At 38.2% G+C, this 22,677-nt stretch overlaps 1 protein-coding gene across 3 annotated transcripts in view; it reads left to right on the plus strand.

The window, feature by feature from the left end:
• PMS1 (PMS1 homolog 1, mismatch repair system component) overlaps positions 1 to 20,731 on the plus strand; it is a 44,187-nt gene extending 23,456 nt beyond the window's left edge. For all 3 annotated transcript variants that reach the window (XM_030952385.1, XM_030952387.1, XM_030952386.1), the window contains exons 7-13: positions 1,182 to 1,304; positions 2,425 to 2,568; positions 3,763 to 4,658; positions 8,625 to 9,080; positions 9,623 to 9,753; positions 18,374 to 18,534; positions 20,310 to 20,731. In XM_030952385.1, the coding sequence (XP_030808245.1) occupies positions 1,182 to 1,304; positions 2,425 to 2,568; positions 3,763 to 4,658; positions 8,625 to 9,080; positions 9,623 to 9,753; positions 18,374 to 18,534; positions 20,310 to 20,501 (2,103 nt within the window). In that variant the 3' untranslated portion in view covers positions 20,502 to 20,731. The remainder of the gene's footprint in view (positions 1 to 1,181; positions 1,305 to 2,424; positions 2,569 to 3,762; positions 4,659 to 8,624; positions 9,081 to 9,622; positions 9,754 to 18,373; positions 18,535 to 20,309) is intronic.
• The last annotated feature ends 1,946 nt before the right edge of the window (positions 20,732 to 22,677 follow it).

Below are 22,677 nucleotides of genomic sequence, written 5' to 3' on the forward strand. Positions count from 1 at the left end.
AGATGAATGGGAAGGATAGGCCAAGTCCCATGGATCTTAAATTCCATTTCAAATGCATGATAATTTGGATTTTAGCAAATACAAGGGGTTCTGCCAAAAGCAGAGCTTATGAGGACTCATTTCTGTGTTCAGTGATCCACCCTGCTACCAGAACATTCTCCAGACTTTCTCATATCTCCAAAATCCTCATGCTGCCTCAGTGTTCTTTCACCTGTTAGTTGGGCAGGTGGAGAAGGGCAGTGTGTGGGGCAGGATGTGGGCTGCCCAGGATGTCAGTTCTTGCATGCTGCTGTTCCTGGCTTTTGAAAAGTTACAATTGCCTTTTCTTTAGTAAAGTCATTATCTTGAGGCTGTTCTCTCCAAACAGCTGTCAGTTATCACAGGAATTGTGGAAATACATCTTTGGGATTTCTGCTTCTTTATCAGATTGATTTGAAATCCATCCAACAGTTTCAAAGTTACTTAGTGAGGGAGAGGGGGAAGAGATGGGACAAGCAGCGCAAGTCATTGGCCTTATTTTGACCTGAAAAACCTGTTAAAAAATCTCAACAGAAAAATCTTAAAACTTGGAGTTCATGTTAGGTACACAAATCATGTGCTGTTTCCAAGGCTCCCTGGCAGTACTGTGCTCACAGGTTCTGCTGCAGCCTGTGAATCGTGGGTGCTCAGCACTCTTGAGAGTCAGATGATTTGGATACAGGTGGCGTAGGTAAATTTAGGTGCCCTGAATAAATGCCCTGTGACAGGCTATTTAAGGTGCTCTGTACATAGAGAAGGAGGGATTGTGTGTTTTGGGCTTTCCCTGTAGGGGTGGTTCACTGCTGCCCTGGCCAGGTTGGGCAGCACTCTGTGCCTTTGGCTTGGACAGGGCTTAGGTTGGCAACCCCATAGTCAGCAAGACAAGAGCTGCTGGCCTGGCAGCTCCAGGCAGCGTCCTGCTGCAACTGGCAGTCCAAATGGGACATATGTCAATAAATGGACCAAGGGAAATAGATACAAACCCATCTTTCTCAGCCTATTTTTTTTCTCTAACTCTCTTTGTCTATTGTAGCTGTTGAGAAGCAGTGCATGTGTATGAATGGCTTGGACTCCCATACAATTTTATTTTACTGTCTTACATTTATAAAAAAACATTTTGGGTTCTTTAGAAGACTTTTGCACTGTTTGTTTTATCATTGTAGATAAATCTTTCTGGATTTCTCCCAAAAGCTGACTCAGACACATCTTTGACAAGCCTTTCAAGTTCAGAAAGGAGTTTCATTTTTATAAATAATCGTCCAGTTCTTCAGAAGGAAATACTGAAGGTAACATCCTCTATCCTAATTCGAGGAATAGAAATGTGATTTCTTTGAGGACAGAGATGCCTAAGCAATCTACAACTTCTTTTCCCCCATGCAACAGTTTGAAGTATTACAGGTGAAAATACTAGCATTTACAACAGAAAGCCCTTCCACAAGTCTGACATGCTGGTGCCTCCGTTCTATTCCATTTGGTGCAGTCAGACCACAGAGCTGGAGGTTTGGGGTTTTTGACTGTTTAACAAAATTAATTTCAGATGCTCTACGCAGGACACCAGAATAGTTGATTCTTTGTATTAGCCTGTAGAAATCACCTGTGCAATATCCCATAAGTGAACTTTATGCAGTTTCTTGTAGGAGAATTTTTCTGTAAAATAGTTTTGACTTTGTCTGCTACCAGCTGTGGGCTTATCAAGCAAACACCCATGCTTTCCCTTTAAATTTGTGTATGCATTGGGTAGAAATGAAAGTGATAGTGCAGCAGCATTGGCTACAGCTAGGCATCGTGTAGGCAGAATTTGATACTCTTGGGTTTCTCTCACTACTGAACCTTGCAGCACTTCACTTGGAGCAGCCTTGCTGTCTTAATCCTTGTCATCACCAGGGAAAAAAGTCATGCTCATGCCAAAGTGTTCCTGCAGGTTTTAAAGTGGACACAACGACAGTTTTCAATTGGCAGGCAAAGCTTTGTATATGTAAACCCTGAACTTATGTTGGTATGTAAATGCTGAATAAGGGTAATCCATCTCCATGTATTATTTGATGTGCCTGGCTCTTCTGGGAGTTCAAAGCTTAGTTTGAATCCCATGACAGAGATGGTTCCTTTACAAGACCAGGGAAGCCTGGATTCAAGGTGGGTTTCAGCACACAAAGTAAAAATACAGAGCCCTGCATGGAAAATAGGCTGTATATCATGTTTAAACCTCCATGGAAATGACCAAGAACTGGCCTTTTGGTGATTATTCTAGCTTACGTGAATATGAGGACATTTTAAGCATTTCTTTAACTTGAAAAACTGACAAAGCCAGCAAACCAATTATGCTTTTATAATGTCAGATTTTGTTTCTGTGCATTTTTGTCTATTTTATTGCCTTTACTGACGTCTCTTTATTACATCAATCTCTAGTTAATTCGACAATACTACAGTCAGGTGACGCAAAAGGACTGTACTCGTTTATATCCTGTTTTCTTTTTGAGTATTACTGTACCTGCCTCTGCTGTGGATGTGAATATAACACCTGATAAAACACAAGTCTTGCTGCATTATAAGGTAATTAAGGTTTGTTCTGTTTCTGAGTTGTCAGTCCTTACATAAGCGTGATAAGGGCCTTGGGACTACCAGTATGTTCAAACATAAACACTGTCACTGGGTTTTTGGAGTTTTTTTAGTTACATGACAGCTTGCCTTTGTCAGAGCACTGTTTTGAACAAAAAGTACTGAACAGGCTAACTGGGGGATTCTTCAAAATTAGTTTCCCAGTTCATTTAAAATGTTTTGATGCTGTCAGATATATGCATGTACCACTTTGGTTTCAGATGGCTTTACAGGGAGAGAAGCTAAGTGGAATTATTTTATGTAGCCCTGCATACATTTCATGTTTAACTTCATATTTAAACCAAGTAATCACTGTTTAAACACCACCAATAAGGTGAGGGTAGGCAGGAGGGGAGTTGATTTCTCATCAAAGCACTATTTTGTCATTATGTGTATATATTATTGATAACATCAATTAAGTGCCACAAAAATTATAAAGGTTGCATTGGTGGTTATTAATGTGCTTATTCAAAGTGAATATAGGTAGTCACACCAGTATGTTAATCCTCTTGTTCATAAAAACCTTTTGTATTTGTCTGTGTTATTCTTGCAAATGTCCTGCCTGTTAAGGGTCGCTTGTATGAAAATTAATATACAGCATTTTTGCATCTGATCTAGTTTTTCTTTGGCATTAGAAAAAGGGTTGGAGTTTCTTTTTTCTCTTTTTCTTTTTCTTTTTTTTTATTTTTTTGTGGGTTTGGGTTTTTTATCTTGCTCATTTCCATCACTTGGTGCAAAGTTGAATTGGAAACATGGACCATGAAAGCACATCCACATGAAATTGGATGTTGCTGGTGCACCTGTTTTGGGTGTAAACTTCTAACTCCATATTAGTTAGGAATAACTTTACATGATACTGGTTTAAGTAGTCAAAACCCTGTTAAAAAGAAAGCATTTAATTTGCTCTGTGATATCAGAGTAAACTAGTGAAGCAGAATGTCACAAAATATTTGAAGCTGAAAGTGTCCAGTTCAGAATCTTCAGGAATGTGTGAACAACTGAAATGCAATGATCTGCCCAGACATGTCTAAAGATTATTCCAAATAAGAGCACTTTGCATATTGTTCCATATTCTTGGTATCAGACAGTTACATTTTCAGGTGCACTTGTGTGTGTGTGTGTGTGTGTTTTCTCCTTTTTTTTTTCCAGGAATCTGTCTTACTTGCAGTTGAAAATGTGTTGAAATCACTGTATGGGCCACTACCTGCTGCAGTCCCTGGTGAAAGTAATAAAACAGATGTTACCTCAGAAGACATGTTTGTTCATAGAACAGACCAAACAGATGTGGCTGTTAATGAAATGGGACCATCTGGAAATGATGAGCTACACGCTCATACTTCATTCCTTTCACTCAGCAGTGATGTGCAAAACTGTCAAGCAGGAAAAAACGCAGAGATCTGCTTAAATCATCAGACATTTAGTGGTGATAATGTACACAGTTGCCTGGACAAAAGAGAGGTTTCTAAGAGTGATGCCTTTCCAGACAGTTCCTTAAATTTATTGCGTGAGGAGGAACAGAATGGACAGAATATGGGTGATATTCAAAGTAATAGTGTTCCTGTGGATCCCGAGTCTAAAAAAGCCAATGAGTGTGTTTTGAGTTGTGATAATATTGACAAAATAGATAAAAATGAGGAAGCTTTAGTCCCTAAGGACTTACCTGAAATCTCTGCTGATAGTTGGAGTATGGGAAGTGCATTTGAAGACATTCTGGGAGACAAGCTGGAACCTGTTAAGATCTTAATTCCTGGAGCTGGAGGGACAGTTAACAAGCAAAATGAATACACTGGTGAAAAAAGCAGTGATCTACAAAGCTCAGATCAAAGCATAAAGAAAAAAAATGTGATAAGTGAAAAATTTGGACGTGTGACAGCTTATGACTTAATTAATAGCAAAATAATAAAGAAACCAAAGTCTGCATTTGAATTTTTCACACATGAGTGTCGTCCAAAATTGATAGATGATAATCCAAAGACCAGCATGAATGACATCCTGCTGACAATTGAAGAGCAATGGAAGAATTTGAATGAAGAGGAAAAACGGAAGTAAGTTCAGGCTGTGTCTTGCTTCTGAATCTGGAAGCTACCAAAGAGTGACTTGCAATGAATTAAAGAAATTGTAACGTTCCAGTTATTTATGAAAAAATAGATAATGAATTTTGGCTTCTCAGGATCAGACTCAGTATTGTTTCACATCAGAGTTGTTGTGTTTTGCTGTGTGCAGTTGTGCCCTGCAGATTGGAATTATTCTTTCTGCCGCTGTGCTGTGCAGCAGTTGGATTAGGGACAGCAGTAGTTAGGGACAGTTTGCTGAACAGTTATTTAAAATAACAGGCAAGAAACTGATTGTTTGATTCCTACAAACTTCTAAGGGCAGCCTTTACAGTATCACTCCCAGTGCACTGTCCTTGAAAACCAGCATGGCGATGGATGAGGCACTGTAGAGTTCTTCAGGGGTTTTTCAACTTTTATTACTATAAAGTGAGAATTCTTTTTTAGGAACTTTGGTACTCGAATACTGGGTAAATTCCATTCCTCCAAATTTCGTATGTATCTCAGCCAAGGCTATCTCAGAATTGTATTTGTAAAACCCAGTCCAATGGCACAAGGAATTCCTTTTTCCCCTAACCAGCTATTCCATTGCTGGTTCAGAGACTATAGCACAGTCTAGATTTTAATCTGTTTCAGACAAGACCAAGTCTCTTTAAGGATTACAATCTGAATAGCTAAATTCCAAATTGTTCTAAAATGAATTGTCACTGAGTTTTTGAAATCCATTTGCAAGAAAAGGAAATATTTTAATAAGACATCTGCATTATTCTGAATGTTAGCTGTGTCAGAGTTAATTGAAAGCTTTTCACCCAGCTTCTGGTTTACCTAATTTAAAGTTTACTATGCAAGCAACATGCCATGGTCACAAACCCATACATGTGAGAAAGTGTTTTGTCCATAAGCAGAAATATTGATGTAATAGTAGAAATCTACTCCAATTATATTTATGCTTTTAATGAAATGAAACAAAAGATTCTGCCAGCTGTTTCAGAAAATTTTAATTTGCTCTGCTTTAGCTTTTGAGATTTCATGGTTGCTTTCCTGGTACAACTGTTATGTTAAAGAGTGTGCCTACAGATTAACTTTGCATTAGTTCAAGAAGGAGACATCTCTGGTAATCAAGTTTTCCTTATATGTAGGACTGATTGCAATATGTTACACACAGTGCATATATATTTTCCTTATATGTAGAATTTAGTCCCATGGCTGTTGAAGGAAATGAAGAATTCACCACTAGCTGTATCTATAAATACCAGCTTTGGTTTACCTTTCCACATTTATGATCTTAAAATTGCCTCAGAGAATAGCAAATAGGAGGAGATACACAGACAACTTTTTCTGCAGAGCAGCAATCCAGAAGGACTTGTGGCAGAGAACATGAGCCTTGCCTCCAGGTACTCTGGATAAATTGGGCCACCTAGAGGTAACAACAAATGTAAATACATCAGGGCAGCCGAGTGCCACAGCTGTACTTCGTGCATCATGCTGGCACAGCCCCACATTTCTTGGGCTCCACTCCTTCATCCTTCTGTGATAAAGTCCTGCCTTGTGCAATTGGTGTGCATGGTTTCAGCCTCTCTGTTTCTCTCTGTGGCCCCTCCATCGGGTCTCAATTAATTTAAATCCCTTCTGGGAGTAGTACAAGCACCAGATGTCTCATAGTGACACAGGATGGCCTTTTCAAAACAAGCCAGCATTTATTACACAACCGGAATGTCAAATGTTATGGTCTTTAGGTTATAATAGAGGAGGAAAGCTCCGTGCATGTCCATGCTGGCAGCATCACATATCCCCCTGCTTTGCAAAGGATTTCATTCCTTGCAGTCACTCGCCTCTTACTTAATACAGCTTGCATGTGTTTCTGGCCTTCATGTTTCCTGCATATCAGGCTCAGGTAGGAGTGGGAAAAATCCCTCCAAGTGCCATAACAGTGGCAGGAGTAGTTACCCTGAAGGTGTAGGAAAGGTTCAAAGTTACACACATTGTCATGGGACTAACAAATCACCTTGTCAGCACTCTGCAGTAATTCTTCATGAGTAGATTTGTACCTTGGGAGAAATATTTTTTCAGGTAGCATGGTCTTTGCTGTCAGAGTTTGCAACAAATACTCAAATTCAGATTATTTGTCTTATAAGGGCTGAGAGACATACGTTAAAAGGGGTTTCTTAGTATGCTTATTATTTTGTTTGGGTTTACGTTGCGAGGGGGAAAGAATATATCATTGGTCCATTTTTCTAGTTAAACCAAAGCTGCCTTTGAAACTAGACTTCATTCTACTCTTCCACTCTGCTTACTTCCACTTTTGCAAATTTTCATATCTTTAGGTTTTGTAGAATCAGAAGAAGGTCCTGAATTTGCAGTCTTAATTCACAAAGCAGGGAAATGCAGTTCTTGTAGTACTTGTTGGTTGTATGTTCCTCTGTGGAAGGATGTTCAGAATGGCAAAGGTGTTGTTCTCTCATAGTATATAAATCTGCAGTTTTTCTTTGGTGCTGGGCAAATCGCTGATACTGATGTGTATGAATTTGGAACATGCTCACAATCAAAGTTTGTAAGACTAGAATTTTTCTGGTGGTAGCCTAAACTGACAGGCAAGTTGGACTTTGTTTGGAAGTGCTTTCATTTTGGATTATCAGTGATCACTGAAGGCTCAATTCTCCTACACTTAAATGTTTTTCTGCATTACAGTTAGGTCTGTTCAAAATAAAGTATTTATTGATCTGGTCAAAGCTGTAAATGAATTTGGGATTAAAAAAAAATCTGTTCAAGTGATTTCATCCATTCATTTTAAAAGGAGCAGATGTTTTTTATCTTAATGTTTGCTCCATATTTTCTAGGACATGATTTATTGCAAGAAACTATTTAAGCTGACTTTTTTAGTTAACTAAATATTGGTACCATATGTGAATGCTAGCACATCATAATTAATTGCAAATGGTGACCCTTTTGTTGACCTTAATTTTCCAGCGTGCATACACATAATTGAATCAAACTGTTCCAGCAAGTAGCAATAAATAAATATGACCAGCTAAAATACTTATTTCCAATACTAACATATGATAGTACTGCTTTTTTTGGTTTTGTTTTAATTGAAGATTAGACTGGTTTGAATTACCTTCTAGAATTCAGAATATCAAATAAGGGCAAAAAGAGAGAGTTCAGCAAATCACAACCTTTGCTTTCAGAAAAGTAAAATTCATAAGCAGTAGACAAGCATAAACCTGGGACCTGTAAAAGTTTGGTTATCTCACTGACATTTATAAACTCATTAAGAATCCATTCATATTGCAGAGGTTTAGTATGTAGTAATGTTTTAACCATTTAGACAGCATTTAGGGCGAGTTTTTATTAACTCTTTTTGAAAAATCTGTAAGATTGATTATTACTTACAGATTTCTGTGATAATCATACATATCTTCTATTCTTACACTTCATCTGGCTAATTTTAGGCCATTTGAAATCAAATACGCTTTTAAGTAAGTAAGACCTGGGGTTTGGGAAGTTATTCAAGCTCCAAAGTCCTGCTGGCCCCTGCAAGGCTGTAGAGCTCTAGAAGCTCAAACTACTTTGTGAATTGAGCTGGATGAGCCTGTGACAAAAAACTCCTTTGAGTTTGATTGCAAATTAAACAAGGGACTGAGGTGAAAAGAGCCTTGCTGTAGGTCTTTATATGATGCACTCTATTCCTTACAGTAATAGTTCCTCCGCCTTACAGTAATTGAGGTTTTGCTGGTTGTCCTGAAGGAAAATTTCCAGCTTTTGTTCAAGATGGGATGTAACAGAGTCACCGTCATCATCTCAATTGCAGTGGGCAGCATGTTGATGTGGATACTTGAATGGACCATGGGTGTGGTTCTTGGCTCTTGAAATGGTTACCTTTTCTTCTGCTTTAGTGTGTTAGGGGTTTGGGGTCTGGAACTTTTTATCTGCTGATGCTACTGGTTTGTTTTGTCCTTCAAGTTATGAAATAAAAGCCACTAAGGACCAGGAACGGTACAACAGAGAGGTCAGGAAAGCCAATGCACAGCCAATGCACCGACCAGCAAAGGAGGCAGAAAAACACAAAGCCAAGCTGAAGAGTTCTGCATCTGACCAGCAGAAGCTTGATAAGATATTTCATAACCAGATTGAAAAGAAGGGGAAACTGGAACAGCCTGTGAAAATTGTGACAGTGCCCTTTTCTCTGAGTTCCTGTAGACGTCACCTTCAGAGACAAGAGAAAAATATTTCAGATGAACATGAACTTTTCCTGATCCGTCGTCAGAGTTTTCCTGATGTCTGGATACTTGCTACTGAAAAAAATGTCAAGTTGCTGAATCCGTATAGACTGGAAGAGGCCCTGCTATGTAAGAGATTATTGATGAACCATAAGCTTCCAGTAGAGAAACTGGACAATCCAATTGTGTTAACAGACAGGTATAGTACTATTGAGCAAAAATGTATATATTACTTGAAACATCGGTTTATAATTATTTACAGTAAACTCTGGCAAGGCCCTGTTTGCCAGTGCTGGGCTTATTTGTGCACTCACTTATCTATTAAAACAGAGCTTTGGGTTTTATACTTTGATCTTGAAGTACTGAGCGCCCTTGGTCTTATTCTAGTTGAAATAAGTAGGATCTTTGACTAGTTTCCTTGGTAGTGCATCAAATACAAATTTCCTCCCCCGGAAGAAAACTAAAGCTCCACATTTTCACAACTTCACTTTAACTGATTTTCCCTCAAGAATTAGGAAATGGCTGATAGAATTATTATTACTGTATGCCTAAGTTGAGTCCCCTCACTAAGATAAGTGAATAGTTCTCATTTTGTTTCTTTAAGCAATTGTTTTTCCAAAATACTTTATAAAATCTTGATAACTCCTTATCACTCGATATCTCTTTCTGTGGTTTTTGCATGCTTGTAATTTTCACATAAGGGATGTTGGTTTTTAACACTTGGGGATTTTTTTTTTCCAGTCTTATTGGTGGATCTCAGTATATAGCTGCTCTTTATAAAATGCAGAAGAATTACCAGAGTTTCCATGGACCAGGTTATTTGTCAGATCCAAGGCTTGTAGCAAATGGATTCCAGATAAAAGTGATAGAAGGTATGATGGTTTTAAAATCTATTAGTTGCATTGGAGCTTGCTTCCTATGATTTAATGATTTAAATTATTGTTAATATGGATCATGTTATTCTGCATTACCTTGTCTTTTAAAGCTCTAGCATTGTGCTTTCCTTACCATTGAGATATATTTATTTCTTGGCAGAGAATGTAATCTTCCACACAGAACACTGAGTAATAGAAACTGATGACTGAAGAGAAAACTTAAATAGTATTTCAAAGAATGCTCTGAAATGCATTTTTTCCTCAATTCTTCCTTCTTTTCTCAAAATGCTCAATGCCCATATCCTCAGTTGTCATTCTGATATAATTTGGCTTAAACTGACAGGAATTCCTGAGCCCAGGCACCTTCTACCAAGTATGTGCTTTAGCTGACTACTGTACTGCTGAGCATTAAGGAGGTCCAGTAAGGAGCTGGATCCTGGTTAATGTCATACTTTTCTATTAAAATTGTAACCCAGAGCCCAAAGGGGCCAGCAAAGAGATGGTCAAAGGATCACCACACCTTTTCTCCGAGTTTGATTTGAATACATTCTGAAGGAATATACTTTTCAATACCTCTCTTGATCACAGAAAAATGCATTTCATAGATTTTTTCACTTTATCAAGAGAAGTCAAAGGTCTTTACATCTTTCTGAAGAATGTTTTCTAGGACGTGCTGGAAACCTAGGGGTGACCCAGTGGAGGTTCTGCAGATCACGAATTCTATAGCAGAATTCCAAGAAAAGCAAGCTTCCTTGGGGGTAACACCTAGCTGACAGCTCAGGGAAAAGATTGGCCATAAGAGCTGTTAGAAATGCTATAGCTTCATGTGTTACAGATCCCCACATATGTACAGTGATGACAGATGTACTGTAACATATGGGATCTTTTAAGGGTAGGTACAAAAAAGGGATGTAGACCAACTCCTTCACTCAGAGGCTGGCTCTTGTGAAGAACTGAGCCAAAGCTGTTTTCCTTACTGGATCATGCACAGCAAAAACAAGAAACTTCCTTCTGACTGACTAAATCTCCACATAAATACCAACACCTCAGTAGAAGAGGTGTTGATATTAATCATGATAATAATCATGGAATGAATGATTAGGGAAATAAAGCATGTACTGTAAGAGGCTGCTCTTATATGGTTTACTCAGACAAGCAGATCAAAAGCTGAGGACATCTATGATATGTCCTTAGGCAAGTATGGGAGAGAGGGATTGTCGCTTAGCACTTTTGCTCACCAACTTTTTTTTTTTACCTCCTGATATTCTAAGTTTGCTCAAAATCTAATTAATGTAACCTAGACATGAATAAATTGAATGTGAAAATTTGAAGATACATAATTTTTCATCCTGGATGAAGAGTTTAATTTCTAGTTTATTTCTAAGCAACAGTAGAAAGTTGGTGACCAGTCTTGTAGTACTGCAGATGTCTCATGGTTAAACCACAGCCAGCAGCTCAGCCCCACACAGCCACTCATTCATTTACTCCCCTCTCAGTGGGATGGGGGAGAGAACTGGAAGGGTAAAAGTGAGAAAACTTGTGGGTTGAGATATAAAGACCATTTAACAGGTAAAACAAAAGCTGTGTACAGAAAAAGGAATTAGTTCACTGCTTCTCATGGGCAGGCAGGTGTTCACCTGACCCCAAAAAGCTGGGCTCCATCCCATGGAATGGTCATTTGGGAGGACAAACATCATCACAGCACTCCATTTCCTTCTCCTTGCCCCGGATCTATGAGCTTGGTGCCACATGGTCTGGAATGTCCCTTGGGTCAGCTGCCCAGCTGTGTCCCTTCCCAGCTCCTTGTGCACCCCCAGCCTCCTCACTGGTGGGGTGGGGTGAGGAGCAGAAAGGGCCTTGATGCTGTGTCAGCCCTGCTCAGCTGTGACAAAACATCCCTGTCTTACCAGCACTGTTTCCTGCACACGTCCAAAACAGCCCATACTAACTGCTGTGAACAAAAGTGGCTGTCTTGGCCAAAACATAACTATTTTTAAGACAGCTTGCTTATTTTAAGAGCAGTATTTTAACACTATAATAACAAAGGACTTGACACAGTAATTGGAACATAGTCTTCCCATCCTGTGTTCCTAAGGTGTAAATTTAAGTAAATGAAATCTCAAGGAAACTGTACTTGTTTGGTTTACACTTAGTGAAAGTGCTTTGTATGCACTGTGGAGGTTGATGAACCATAGGAATAGCCCAGTAAAGAATGGCAATCTAATTCAGTTCTTTGTCCTACTTTTCTATTTTAACTACTTGACTGAAAAGTTAATGAGTCTTGTCAGTCATGTTTATAAGCTTCTGCTGATGACATTATAGCAGTTACAGCCTTTTTTATTAAAAGAGCATGCCACTGTAGATGAAGGTAGAAATACCAGCAAACAAGTGGAATTTCTTTCTTCTTCCCAGCTTTTTTCTAACTGACCCAAAGATTTCTTCTTAATCAGTTTCTCCTCTTTTTTTAAACTTGTCCCTGAAATACACTATCTTCTACAAATACTTAGTAGAGTTGATTTTTAGTCACACAGGTATTACTTTTTAACATTCCTAATGTGTCCTTCTCTGGGAATTTCACTATGAAGTTTAAGGTGATTTAATTCATAGATTCTTGTATAATCTTTACAGAAGGGGACTTTTGTATATCAGGAGTGATTTGTCCCACTTAAACCTGAGTATTCTGTAGGATCTCTCAGCTCTGAAAGAACCAGTTTGTTTCATAAAACATCTTTCACAATCCTTATTAGAAGCATTACCTTTTTTCACTGTCTGTATTCACTGTCTGTTTTTGTGGGGTTTTTGAAATTCAGACACATCCTGAACGAGAAGCATTCTGATGTTTTTGAACTAGAATTTCCTTCAGAAAAGTTATGTTTCTTCAGGATATATTGTCAGGTTTTTTGGGCCAGAGGTTCCTACTTTGCATGGTGGATGATGCTTGCTGTGGAGAGGTCCTAGAATGGAAATGTGCCATTAACCCATGGTAACTGGAGAGTTTCTCCTTAGCAGCATCCGTAGGAGCACACCAAAATCCCATTCTTTGTGCACACAACCTCTGAAACTAATTTTTTCCTATCTTTTTGGATTAATTGGATCAGTCCTAGTATTTGCTGTTTCTCAGCTGAACTGAACTATCAGCTCTTTCTCTCTGCCAGGGTCTGATGCAGCATATTCAGAAATCTGAATTTTCCTCTGGGACTTCAGCCCTGATATGGTCATAATAGATATTCCTTTCTGACTGCTGATTGATTTACTTCTCATTAATAGACACTTATTAGCACTTGTTAATATGCATGGCTTCCTTTTTCATCCTGAGTGAAGAGTTTTATTTTCTTTAGTAGAAAATTTATTTTTTCTGACAGAGAGATCCTCTTACATTGCAAGCAAATTTATTGATTGATTGATTAATCGATTGATTTCTTAAGATTTTAATTTCAATGTGCAAGTGGTATTTCTAGTAATTTCTTTTTGCAAAATAACAAGCCCTTCTGTTGATCCATGCAAATAAGACTGTGATGCCATCGTAGCTCTAAGATACCTCCCAAAACAAGAGCAAAGGAAATTTAGCTGCTTCAATTTGACATTCAGATGTTTTAGTCATAGAAGAGGCTTTCCTTGACCCATGGTGGTTTCTTAAGAGGATTGTCAGTCTAGTAGGTTGCACTGATTATTTGTTTAAATCTCTACAGATATTCTTCTATCAAAGAGAAGGACCCAGAGTATTGCTGCTCATTACCATATATTAAGTCTACTCATAATACCCAGATGCTAACTTGGAACATTGGACCTCTTGCCTTTGGTATTGCACACTCCACTAGGACAGCTTCCTAGATAACTATTGATGCCTTAAGCTTTAGCTTTCATATTTTTCACATTCTCTACTGCCCTAGTGTGGAACTCTAAACTTAATATAAAGTGTGAGCAAGTTCTCCTCGCAGTTTAGTCAGACAAAACAATCCTTTTGCAGCCTGAGAACCAAGGACACCATTGCAGCTTCGGGCCCAAAAATGTAAACAATGGCAAATTGAAGAGAGCAGTCTGGGAGGATGGGACTTCATAACCTGAATCTGTTATTGGACAATTAACTCCAATATTTAAATGGACCAAAACTTATAAAAGTGTGAAAACTCGTGACTCAGGGTCCATCTTGGGTAGAGCCATGGCCAGGCTCTTGTACTGCCCAAGGTGTATCCTTTGAAGGTCTCTTAATAAATTCCTACTTTATTCCTTTAACTCTGTCCAGCCTCTGTTCCAGGTAGCCTCTCTAGGCATCACTATAATGATTTAAATTCAAATATAGGACCATAGGTTTATTCCTTATTTTCTTGTGGTGTTGGGGTGTTTTGCAGAACTGAATGGTTATTTATTTTAAAAAGCCCTGGGCAGCTGCCTGAATCTGGAAGGTGACCAGTAATTCCTGTGTTGCATAAGGTTTGCATCTCAACTGATCTTTTTTAAAAATGCTTCTTTGCAGTTCAGAATCTTAGCTTCTGCTAACTTGTGGCACAGAGGGGCTTTTTATGAAGATTTTCATTCTTATGGCTTCTTACTTGAAAAAGAACTCACCCAGAAAGTATTAATTTTTCCTTACTTGGATGACATGTTAGGGGCAGTGTCATTCATAGGATAAAAAATGAGTCATTCATTAATCTTGCATTAATCTTGGGATCAATACAGAGAAACTGAATCTTATTTCCTTGCAGTGCTTGGAATTCATAGAAATACAACGCTGTTCTTTAATGGTCAATATCTTTTAGCTAGTGGGGTGGTTCTGAGCTTTCATAATTTACTAGGAGTCTTTCTCACAGGCCTTGCTCTGAACCCCATGACACTATGTGGCACTAGATAAACTACTCCTAGTAGGTTTTTGGAAGGTCTAATTAGCTGTTTACTTCCTGGAAAGAACTCAGTTCCACATGGAGTTTTGTTCTTGTTCTGCCATTTTGGTGGGAAAGCTCCTTAAATGTCTTTATTTTCACAAATGCACCTTTGGATGTTAATTTTTGCAAGAGTGTGGGAATTGGAGGCCTTGCTTGCCTATTGTTTCATTTGAGGATAAGTCTGCCTTTTGAATGTGTTCTTGCTAGAAGACAGAAAGGTAATCTACCTTTACTCTCTTCAGAGACTCTGTATGACTGCAGCCAAAGTTATTCCAAGTATCCTAGATTTTGGAAGTGCCCCATCTGCCTCATGTTTTTGGTAGATTAAGATCTTTGTATTGTCTCCCTGTTTCTCTCAGTATTAACTGCTCATCAGTCTAAGGAGTTTTCAACTAGATTTTTTTCTGGATAGCTCACAGTGAAAAACATGTTGTGAAATAGCCAAGAAAACACTTCTTGCTGTCCGTGTGTCAGTTAGGCAAAATCAATGGTTTCTTTGTGGAATGTGCCAGTTGTTGTAATTTGCAAAGCTGTGACGCTGAGCTCCAGTCTGTCTTCCACTGCCCTCCCACCCCCTCATGTTCTGGCCTTACTGAGGCTTCAAGTGATGCTACCTTTGGGAGAGCAGTCTGTTTGCTTTTACTTAATAAAGCAAATTACTTAATACTCAGTGTTCTGGGACCTGCCAGGCATTTGTTTGCTCACAGTGACCCCTTCGTGCAGGGAACACTTCAAGAAGTAAGATGGATTACTTTCTGTCCAGTTCTTCTTAAGATGTATTTATTATATGTGCCTTCACTGCACATCTGTCTGTTTGCCTTTGGGAAAGGCCTAGAGAGAGATGGGAATTCTTGGCTGGAGAGGAACTGAGACCAAGGAACACACCTTAGCTGGTATTGTATCCATGCTGGGTCTTGAGCCATGCTCCAAGGCAGGCTTTTAGGGTAGAATTGTCTGCCTCATGCAGTCAACACGAGTATGTCCAAAGAATGTGCTTATAAGGCCTCAAAGAGCAGTAATAGGTAAATAACCCATTGGTCTTGGTGATAGGAACTGCCTCAGCTCTTGTAATCCACCAGTGGAAAACCATGCTACAATTTAATTTCAGTTTGACTTTGACCATAGACTGGGACATAGACAGTGTTATAGTGTCACCTAATCTAGATGGCAGCTGGAAGGGAACAGTTTTTCCTGGCCATCAAGAAGGAATTATCCAAAGATGATTGTAAATGCTTCGTTTGGAAAGAGAAAGGGGAAATTTGTAACAATGAGAAATCCACATTTTTACTCATTTGAAAGCTAGTTTATTTGTTCATGGAAACACTTTCCTTGGAAGTTGCAAAGTATTTCAGAGAAACTACTATGGCAACTGTTTGAGAACTGCTGTTTGAATACTCAAAAATCCCAATATATACTTTGTTACAAATTTAGAAGTACATTGAGGCTTGGACATCTGCTTGAATCATCAAGTGTTGCCAATATCAGAGTTCCTGCAGAGGCTTGCAGATAATACTTGTTAATCAGCATGCAATGGGGCTACTTTGCAGTTTAAAGAATATTAGCAGAAAAGGAGAGTGGCACACAAAGAGAAATACCAAAAAAATAAACCTCCCTTAGCCAGGGTTTGTATTGTTTATTCTTATGTTAAACTCTTTCAAGCCCACTTTTGACTTTCAGATGAAAAAGGAAAATGGTGAAGCCGAATCTGGCTGTCAGAATTTGCAGATGGAGCAATGGCTATTGGTGAAGCTGAAGAGTATAGCAGGAAATGTTTTGCAAATTCAGAACCTCACTGTCATAAAATTTTAAAAGGAAGTACAGGAAATACAGGTTTATAAACTGAATGTCTAAATACCCGAAACTTAAAAAAATTGTGTCCTGTCTTTGGTAGCACATAGAGGGGTAATTATTAAAAGGTTTTCAAACAGACTAAGTTCTAATTTTAGAGAGAAAGCAGCAGAATCAAATGGTCTGGAATAGTTCCTCAAATCTAATCTGTAATTAAATCAAAAATAGGACAAAAATTAAGACAAAATATCTGAAGGAGATTTTAAAAAGAGACTTTATCTTTTCCTCCTGTCCTTTACTGACAGGCTTGCCCATGGGGAAATATTAGCATAGTACATCATCTTTTCTCACCTTTATATCTGGCAAACTTTCATATAATTTAACATTTTGCTTTAAGCTGAATCTGAACACAGGTTTACAGTATTATATAAAAACATGTCTCTGCTTGCTGGCTGCAATTAGGGAAAAGCAGCTTGAAAAAAGAAGGAAGACAATGCTGGGTGAAAAATTAAATAAGTTTTCAGATGTAAAGCAGTGTTTATTACATAGCTGGAAGAAGGTTATGTGATTTTTGGGGGGAAGGGGGATGAGGGGCTGTTCCCTATATCAAATTCCCACTGGTCAAAGTGTCTCATGCCATGAAGCTTAAAGAGGCCCAAGAGCATTATTTACCCAGTGACACACCCATATTTAGGAAAAGTTTCAACCTGCACAGTTATCCTGTTCATCTTGTTTAATGACTGTCATGTAGTGCCTGGACATGGATAACTCAGCTTCATTCTACCAGTAATGAAAGTACATCTAGCTGACTTATGATGCATACATATTTTCTCTCACTTCTGAAATATTTCATGTTTTTGTTTGGATTAGGAACAGGAATTATGCCTTGTGAGAGTTTGTTAGTTTAATCCACCTTGGAGCAATCTATTTGTCTCCAGCTCTTTTGACTTTACAAAAACTATTTATGACTTGAGCTGAAGGTAATTTATCCTACCTGGAGCCATTAGATGAGAGTGGATTTATTTTCTTTAGTAATTCAGTTTTTCTATGTCTTTGTGAAAGTTTGTACTTGTTAGGCTTGTAGAGGAAGAAAAGCAAAGGTAGCTGTGCAGGTTGGGCTGAGGTTTCTCAGATGCACACAAGATGAATGAGAGGATAGTCTGAATGAGAATATGTGAGCCTGGCCACCAGAGAACTTACTTCTAACTGGAATGGAAAAAAAGTTGCTATACCGGAACAACTTCAATCAATTTTCTCTCCTGAAATGTGAATAAGAAGGGAAATCATATAGGCCTCAATGCTTGAATAGACACTCTGTTAGAAAGGCTGTTTAATTTTTTATTCATCATTCCTACTCAGAGTGTTACCTGCTCCAGCACTGATACCATATGAATGATAAAATGAACTCACTCAGTCACAGAGCCTCTAGTTTTATGGGTTTGAGTTTTTCCTCAGATGTGGTAGGAGAAAAAAAATGCTTTTTATTTCAATAGAATCCAAATTTGTTATGATAACATTTGAACTCTACAGATGTTTAAACCACTTACATAGGAAATAGTGCCAACACTGTTTTAATTTTTTCAAACTAAATTGTGTTTTATTGCTAGCTTCAACTTTAATTTTATGTATGTTTAATTAAAGTCACAGAAGCTTTAATTAAAGTTGTGCTCAATACGAGGAATGCTGCAAATGTTTTAAGCATTAAACGGTGCCAGCTAGGATTTGGATTAATGTAAGCTGAGACATTTGTGATGTGAATAAACACACATCATCATAATGAAACATTGTGCAAATAAATGCTTTTCATTCCAAGGGAGGAACAAAAAAGTTTCCTAATTGTATTGGACTAAAGTACTAAATTACTTTGCATCAGTTTAATTTTCTGTGAATTGCTATAGAATAGAAATCAAAGCAATGCATGAATTACTGTTTTGTTTTTGTATTTTCAGGTGTTTCAGCTGCAGAAAGTCATCTGGAAATAGAAGGGATGGCAAATTGTCTGCCGTATTATGGAATTTCTGATTTGAAAGAAATTCTGAATGCAGTAGTTAACAGAAATGCAAAGGAGATATGTGAATGTAGGCCTCTCAAAGTGATAAACTACTTGGAGGTGAGACAGAAGCTTTCTTTTAGTATTAGCCAGCTAAACTTGTAATAATTCCTGAAACAGCTTGAAAATCTTTCTTCCACTTTGTGTTTTAATTGATTTCATTGTGTTCTAAACAGAATTTTAGAACTTGAAAAAGAGAGTATCATATCCTCTCTGAGTTGTGTATTCCTTACCAAAATGCTTCCATCAGATATACCCAAAAGCAGTCACCCAGTGTGATATAGCATATGCCAAAAGGTGATTTTCACAAAGTGTTTCCTCTGTAAGGCACTTCTCAGACTGGAAGGGCATTTCTCCATGTTAGGATAGAAAACTGCCACAGAATGGCAGTGATTCATGTTAATATTTTCTGTGCAAATAATAAATTGTCCATTCAGAGACAATAATGGTATGAAGTTTCAGAGATAACTAATAGATATGGTTCTAGTTAAAGCTGGAGTAAACAATAGTAGTAGTAATCACTTCCTGTCTAGCTGTTTCACTAATGCTCTTCGATTCCAATTCTCTTCAAAAAGGTTACCAAAAATATATGTAAAGTCTCTTCTTACTAAGGCATTTATAACATGCCTCATTTATAATATGAATTGGGTTACTTCAAACTGGGACCCAGGCACATACTTACACAGGGTATGTGTTTTATCTTTTAAGCATTATTACACAAATCTTTCCCTATCTTTTGAGGGTAGTAAGCTGCCTTTGCAGCAAGTGATTCTGTTATGTACTGCTGAACCACTCTCATGCACTCAGGAAAGAAGCTTAAAGAAGGGATAAGTTCAGTGTTGAGACAGGAATGGTTTGTAAAAAAAAACCAGACAACTATAAAAGCTGTTATTCAGAAATAAGCACTGAATTTTTTGACCATTCTGGGAGGTTAAACACCGGAAATGCCATTCACTGTCATGTTCAGAATCACTACTTTAATCATTCATTTCACGTTTGAGCAGGCAGCATGTCTGCAGCTTTTGCTGTCAGTGGATAGATGCAGAAGAAAGCATAGGGTAATGGTTGAAGCAGCAGCCTTCCAGGGTGTAAAACAGTCCACAGTGATCTTTTTCCCACTTGGAGGAGTGGGAGGAAATCTCAGACAAAGAAAATGAGATTATTTAGATGAAATCATTATGAATGCTGCTCAGGTTTGTACAGCATGAAGGGAGGTTGTGTGCCACATACATTTCTATCCAGGTAACATGACTTAAGGTACAGAAGAGAAGGCAGTGGCAGTAAGGCCCATCTTGGAGGAGGAAACAAAACTTCTTTTTGAAGTTCCTTAGTTCTTTGAGGGTGAGTGCTTTAGCAGTCACTTCTGCTTTCTAGTGTTAAGTGGATGCAATAGATCATAGTAATTACAAATTAATCTATGAAGTTTTGCTGTAGTATTTTTCAAATTGTACTTGCTGCATGCTTGAATTAATTTATGATACTTCTAAAGTTTGTGGTGTGAAATGTGTCTTATGAACTGGTAAACATGTACAGCTGATGCTGGTGACAACAGGAAATCAGAAACACAAAGCATCTTGCAAAAGTAGGCTAAAAGTGCAAACATAACCAGGGGGCTGACTGTGCATGCCTCCATTATAGAAATGTCATGAACTGACCAATAAGAAATGTTTAAAGTTATATTTAGATTTCTGAGATTTGGAATATTTACCAGCAGAAAAGGATGACCTTTAAACAGTGAGTTTTTAATTCCTGCTTTCTGATAGCCACAGGCTGATGTGCTAAAAAGTGGTACTTTAAAACTATTGGGGTTTTGGTTTTGTTTTTCCTTTCCACAGGGAGAAGCAGTACGTTTAGCTCGGCAGCTGCCCTTACATTTGTCAAAAGAAGATGTGCAAAACACAATTTACAGGATGAAGCAACAGCTTGGAAAGGAAAATAAAGGCTGTGTTCATGGTCGTCCTTTTTTTCATCACTTAACAGATATTCCAGAAGTTGACAAGCACAACTCCATGGAAATTATTCAGTAAATGGAACATTTTGTTTGGGGTCATACTTCTCTTGCTTAATTTTGATCACTACTCTGTAATTTCAGTATGTTTTGTGTAAAGCATTTGTTTAATGACTTTTCATTGTTACATGTTCACCTCCTAAAGACTTTATTTAAATAAAAATGCTATTTGAAAACAGAAAAAAATACTGTAGAAAAACAACTCACCACTATTTTTTTAAGAAGAATTTATTAAAGAAATGTTCTCAACTGGTTTCCTCCTTCTCTTATTGCTGCAGGTTTAAGAAATACCAGTATGTCAGAATTTTTTAGATGTGAAGTGGTTAGAAGTTAGACTTTCAACAGAGCATGGCAAAGTTTATTATACTAAGGACATCAACTGTTAATATTCAGAGGAATGCCAGATAGCTGTAAGTATTTGATTGTGGCATTGCCATATGCAGTTATTATAGTTAGTTATGCCATATGTAGTTATTATAGTGTTGTATTTCTATTTGGAAATTCTTAGCTCATGTAAATGAGTTTTGACAGTTCTAGTTTCCAGTCTCCAAAAATTCTACACTTACAGAAGTATGGTTCTCAAAAGTACAGTACAAAAGTTTAAAAACTTCAGACCAATAAAAACTGGCCAGTTCCATGAAATCAGAATGGATGTGAGTCACAGGAGCGCAGGTTAGCACTGAAGTCAGGTGCCCATGGATGTTTATTGGTGCAGTGCTATACACAAACTGTTTGGGGGTGGGAAACATAAACTGTCCTCCCTCAGGGAGAATGTGGCATAACTAGGGCATAGTCTGCTATATAGAGAGCTACTGATTTTGGTAAACTGGTTCATTCTCTTCTACCAGAACACAATGTTTACTCCTCTATTTCAAGTAGTGGCCTACTTCTGTAAACCTACCCCCTAGGCCTTCTGTGCACAGCAGATGCCTTGTCTCTGGAAGAGTATGTTTTAAAAGTTTCAATCTCACCTGAAAATTCCTGTTTATCCCCTGCTGTTGTTTGCAAACCTTGGCACTATGAAAACGTGGTGGTAGGACCTAGCTGTGTAGTGTTTCTGTGGCCGCTGGGTAAATGGTTGAAGGTTGCTGAAAGGCCCAAGTGCAAGTTAGTTTGTGGACAGGAGTGTTGGACCAGACAAGCAAATGTAGCATTTGGATGTGTAAATCACTGATGCTGAACTGGTGAACTAATTGAAGAAATCACATCACAGCCATACATCACAACATGTAAATTCTAACCTGAAAGGCAAGGATTATCTTTTTCACAGAGCCTGTTGCAACAGAGCAAGGGGTCATTGTTTTAAAGCAAAGGAGGATCGATCTAGATTATGTATAAGAAAGAAGTTTTTTTACAATGAGGGTGGTAAGGCACTAGAGGAGGTTACTCAGACACACAGTAGATGCCCCATCTGTGGAAATACTCAAGGTCAGGTGGGATGGGGCTCTAGACAACTTGATCTAGTGAAGATTTCCCTGCTCACTGCAGGGGACCTTTATGATTATTTGTTTATGCCATTAAAGTAAGTTTGTCCTTTACCTAAAGAGCAAGGATGATCAGAGGGCATAAGCAGGATGTCTTTCCAAGCTTAATGGTAGCAAAGTACAAAATGAGAATGTCACTTGCAAACCGGACACTTGGCTCTAAATGTCACTCAGTGCAGAAGATGTGAATTTTTAGAATCGAAGTGAGAAGGTGGATGGAGATAGAAAAAGGAGACATGACCCTTGGCTCTGATGGGGAAACAGGATCCCAGCCTTGCATGGGATATAGAAGGTTATAGTTTTTTTATTTTTATTCTTGTTGGAATACAAATTCTGAGAGTTTAGAGAGGTGCCATTACAGTGAGAAAAGCCAGAAGCAAGCTGCAGAATGGAAGTTTATCTCCTAAGGTTGTTGGAAATTATTGTGTGCACCACTTTTAGTCAGTTTGGAGTATAATGTACAGCATTTAATGAGATTAATAATTGCTGCTTCTTTTCCAGAAGGTAAGATAGCTATATCCTAATTATACTGAAGCCAGTGCTAGTATTTTTCGTAACACTTTAGTCTGCATCAAGAGGACAAGTGTTAATTGGTATTCAGGCCCTAGACTGAGGACAAAACATGATTGGCAAATGGTATCCACAGGTGCCAGGGTGGGTTTGGTTGCTATGGAAGCAAATTAGCATCAGCATTTTAAGTGCAGGTGCACC

This window comes from Camarhynchus parvulus, chromosome 7 (genome assembly GCF_901933205.1).
Source record: "Camarhynchus parvulus chromosome 7, STF_HiC, whole genome shotgun sequence".
Lineage (NCBI taxonomy): Eukaryota > Metazoa > Chordata > Aves > Passeriformes > Thraupidae > Camarhynchus > Camarhynchus parvulus.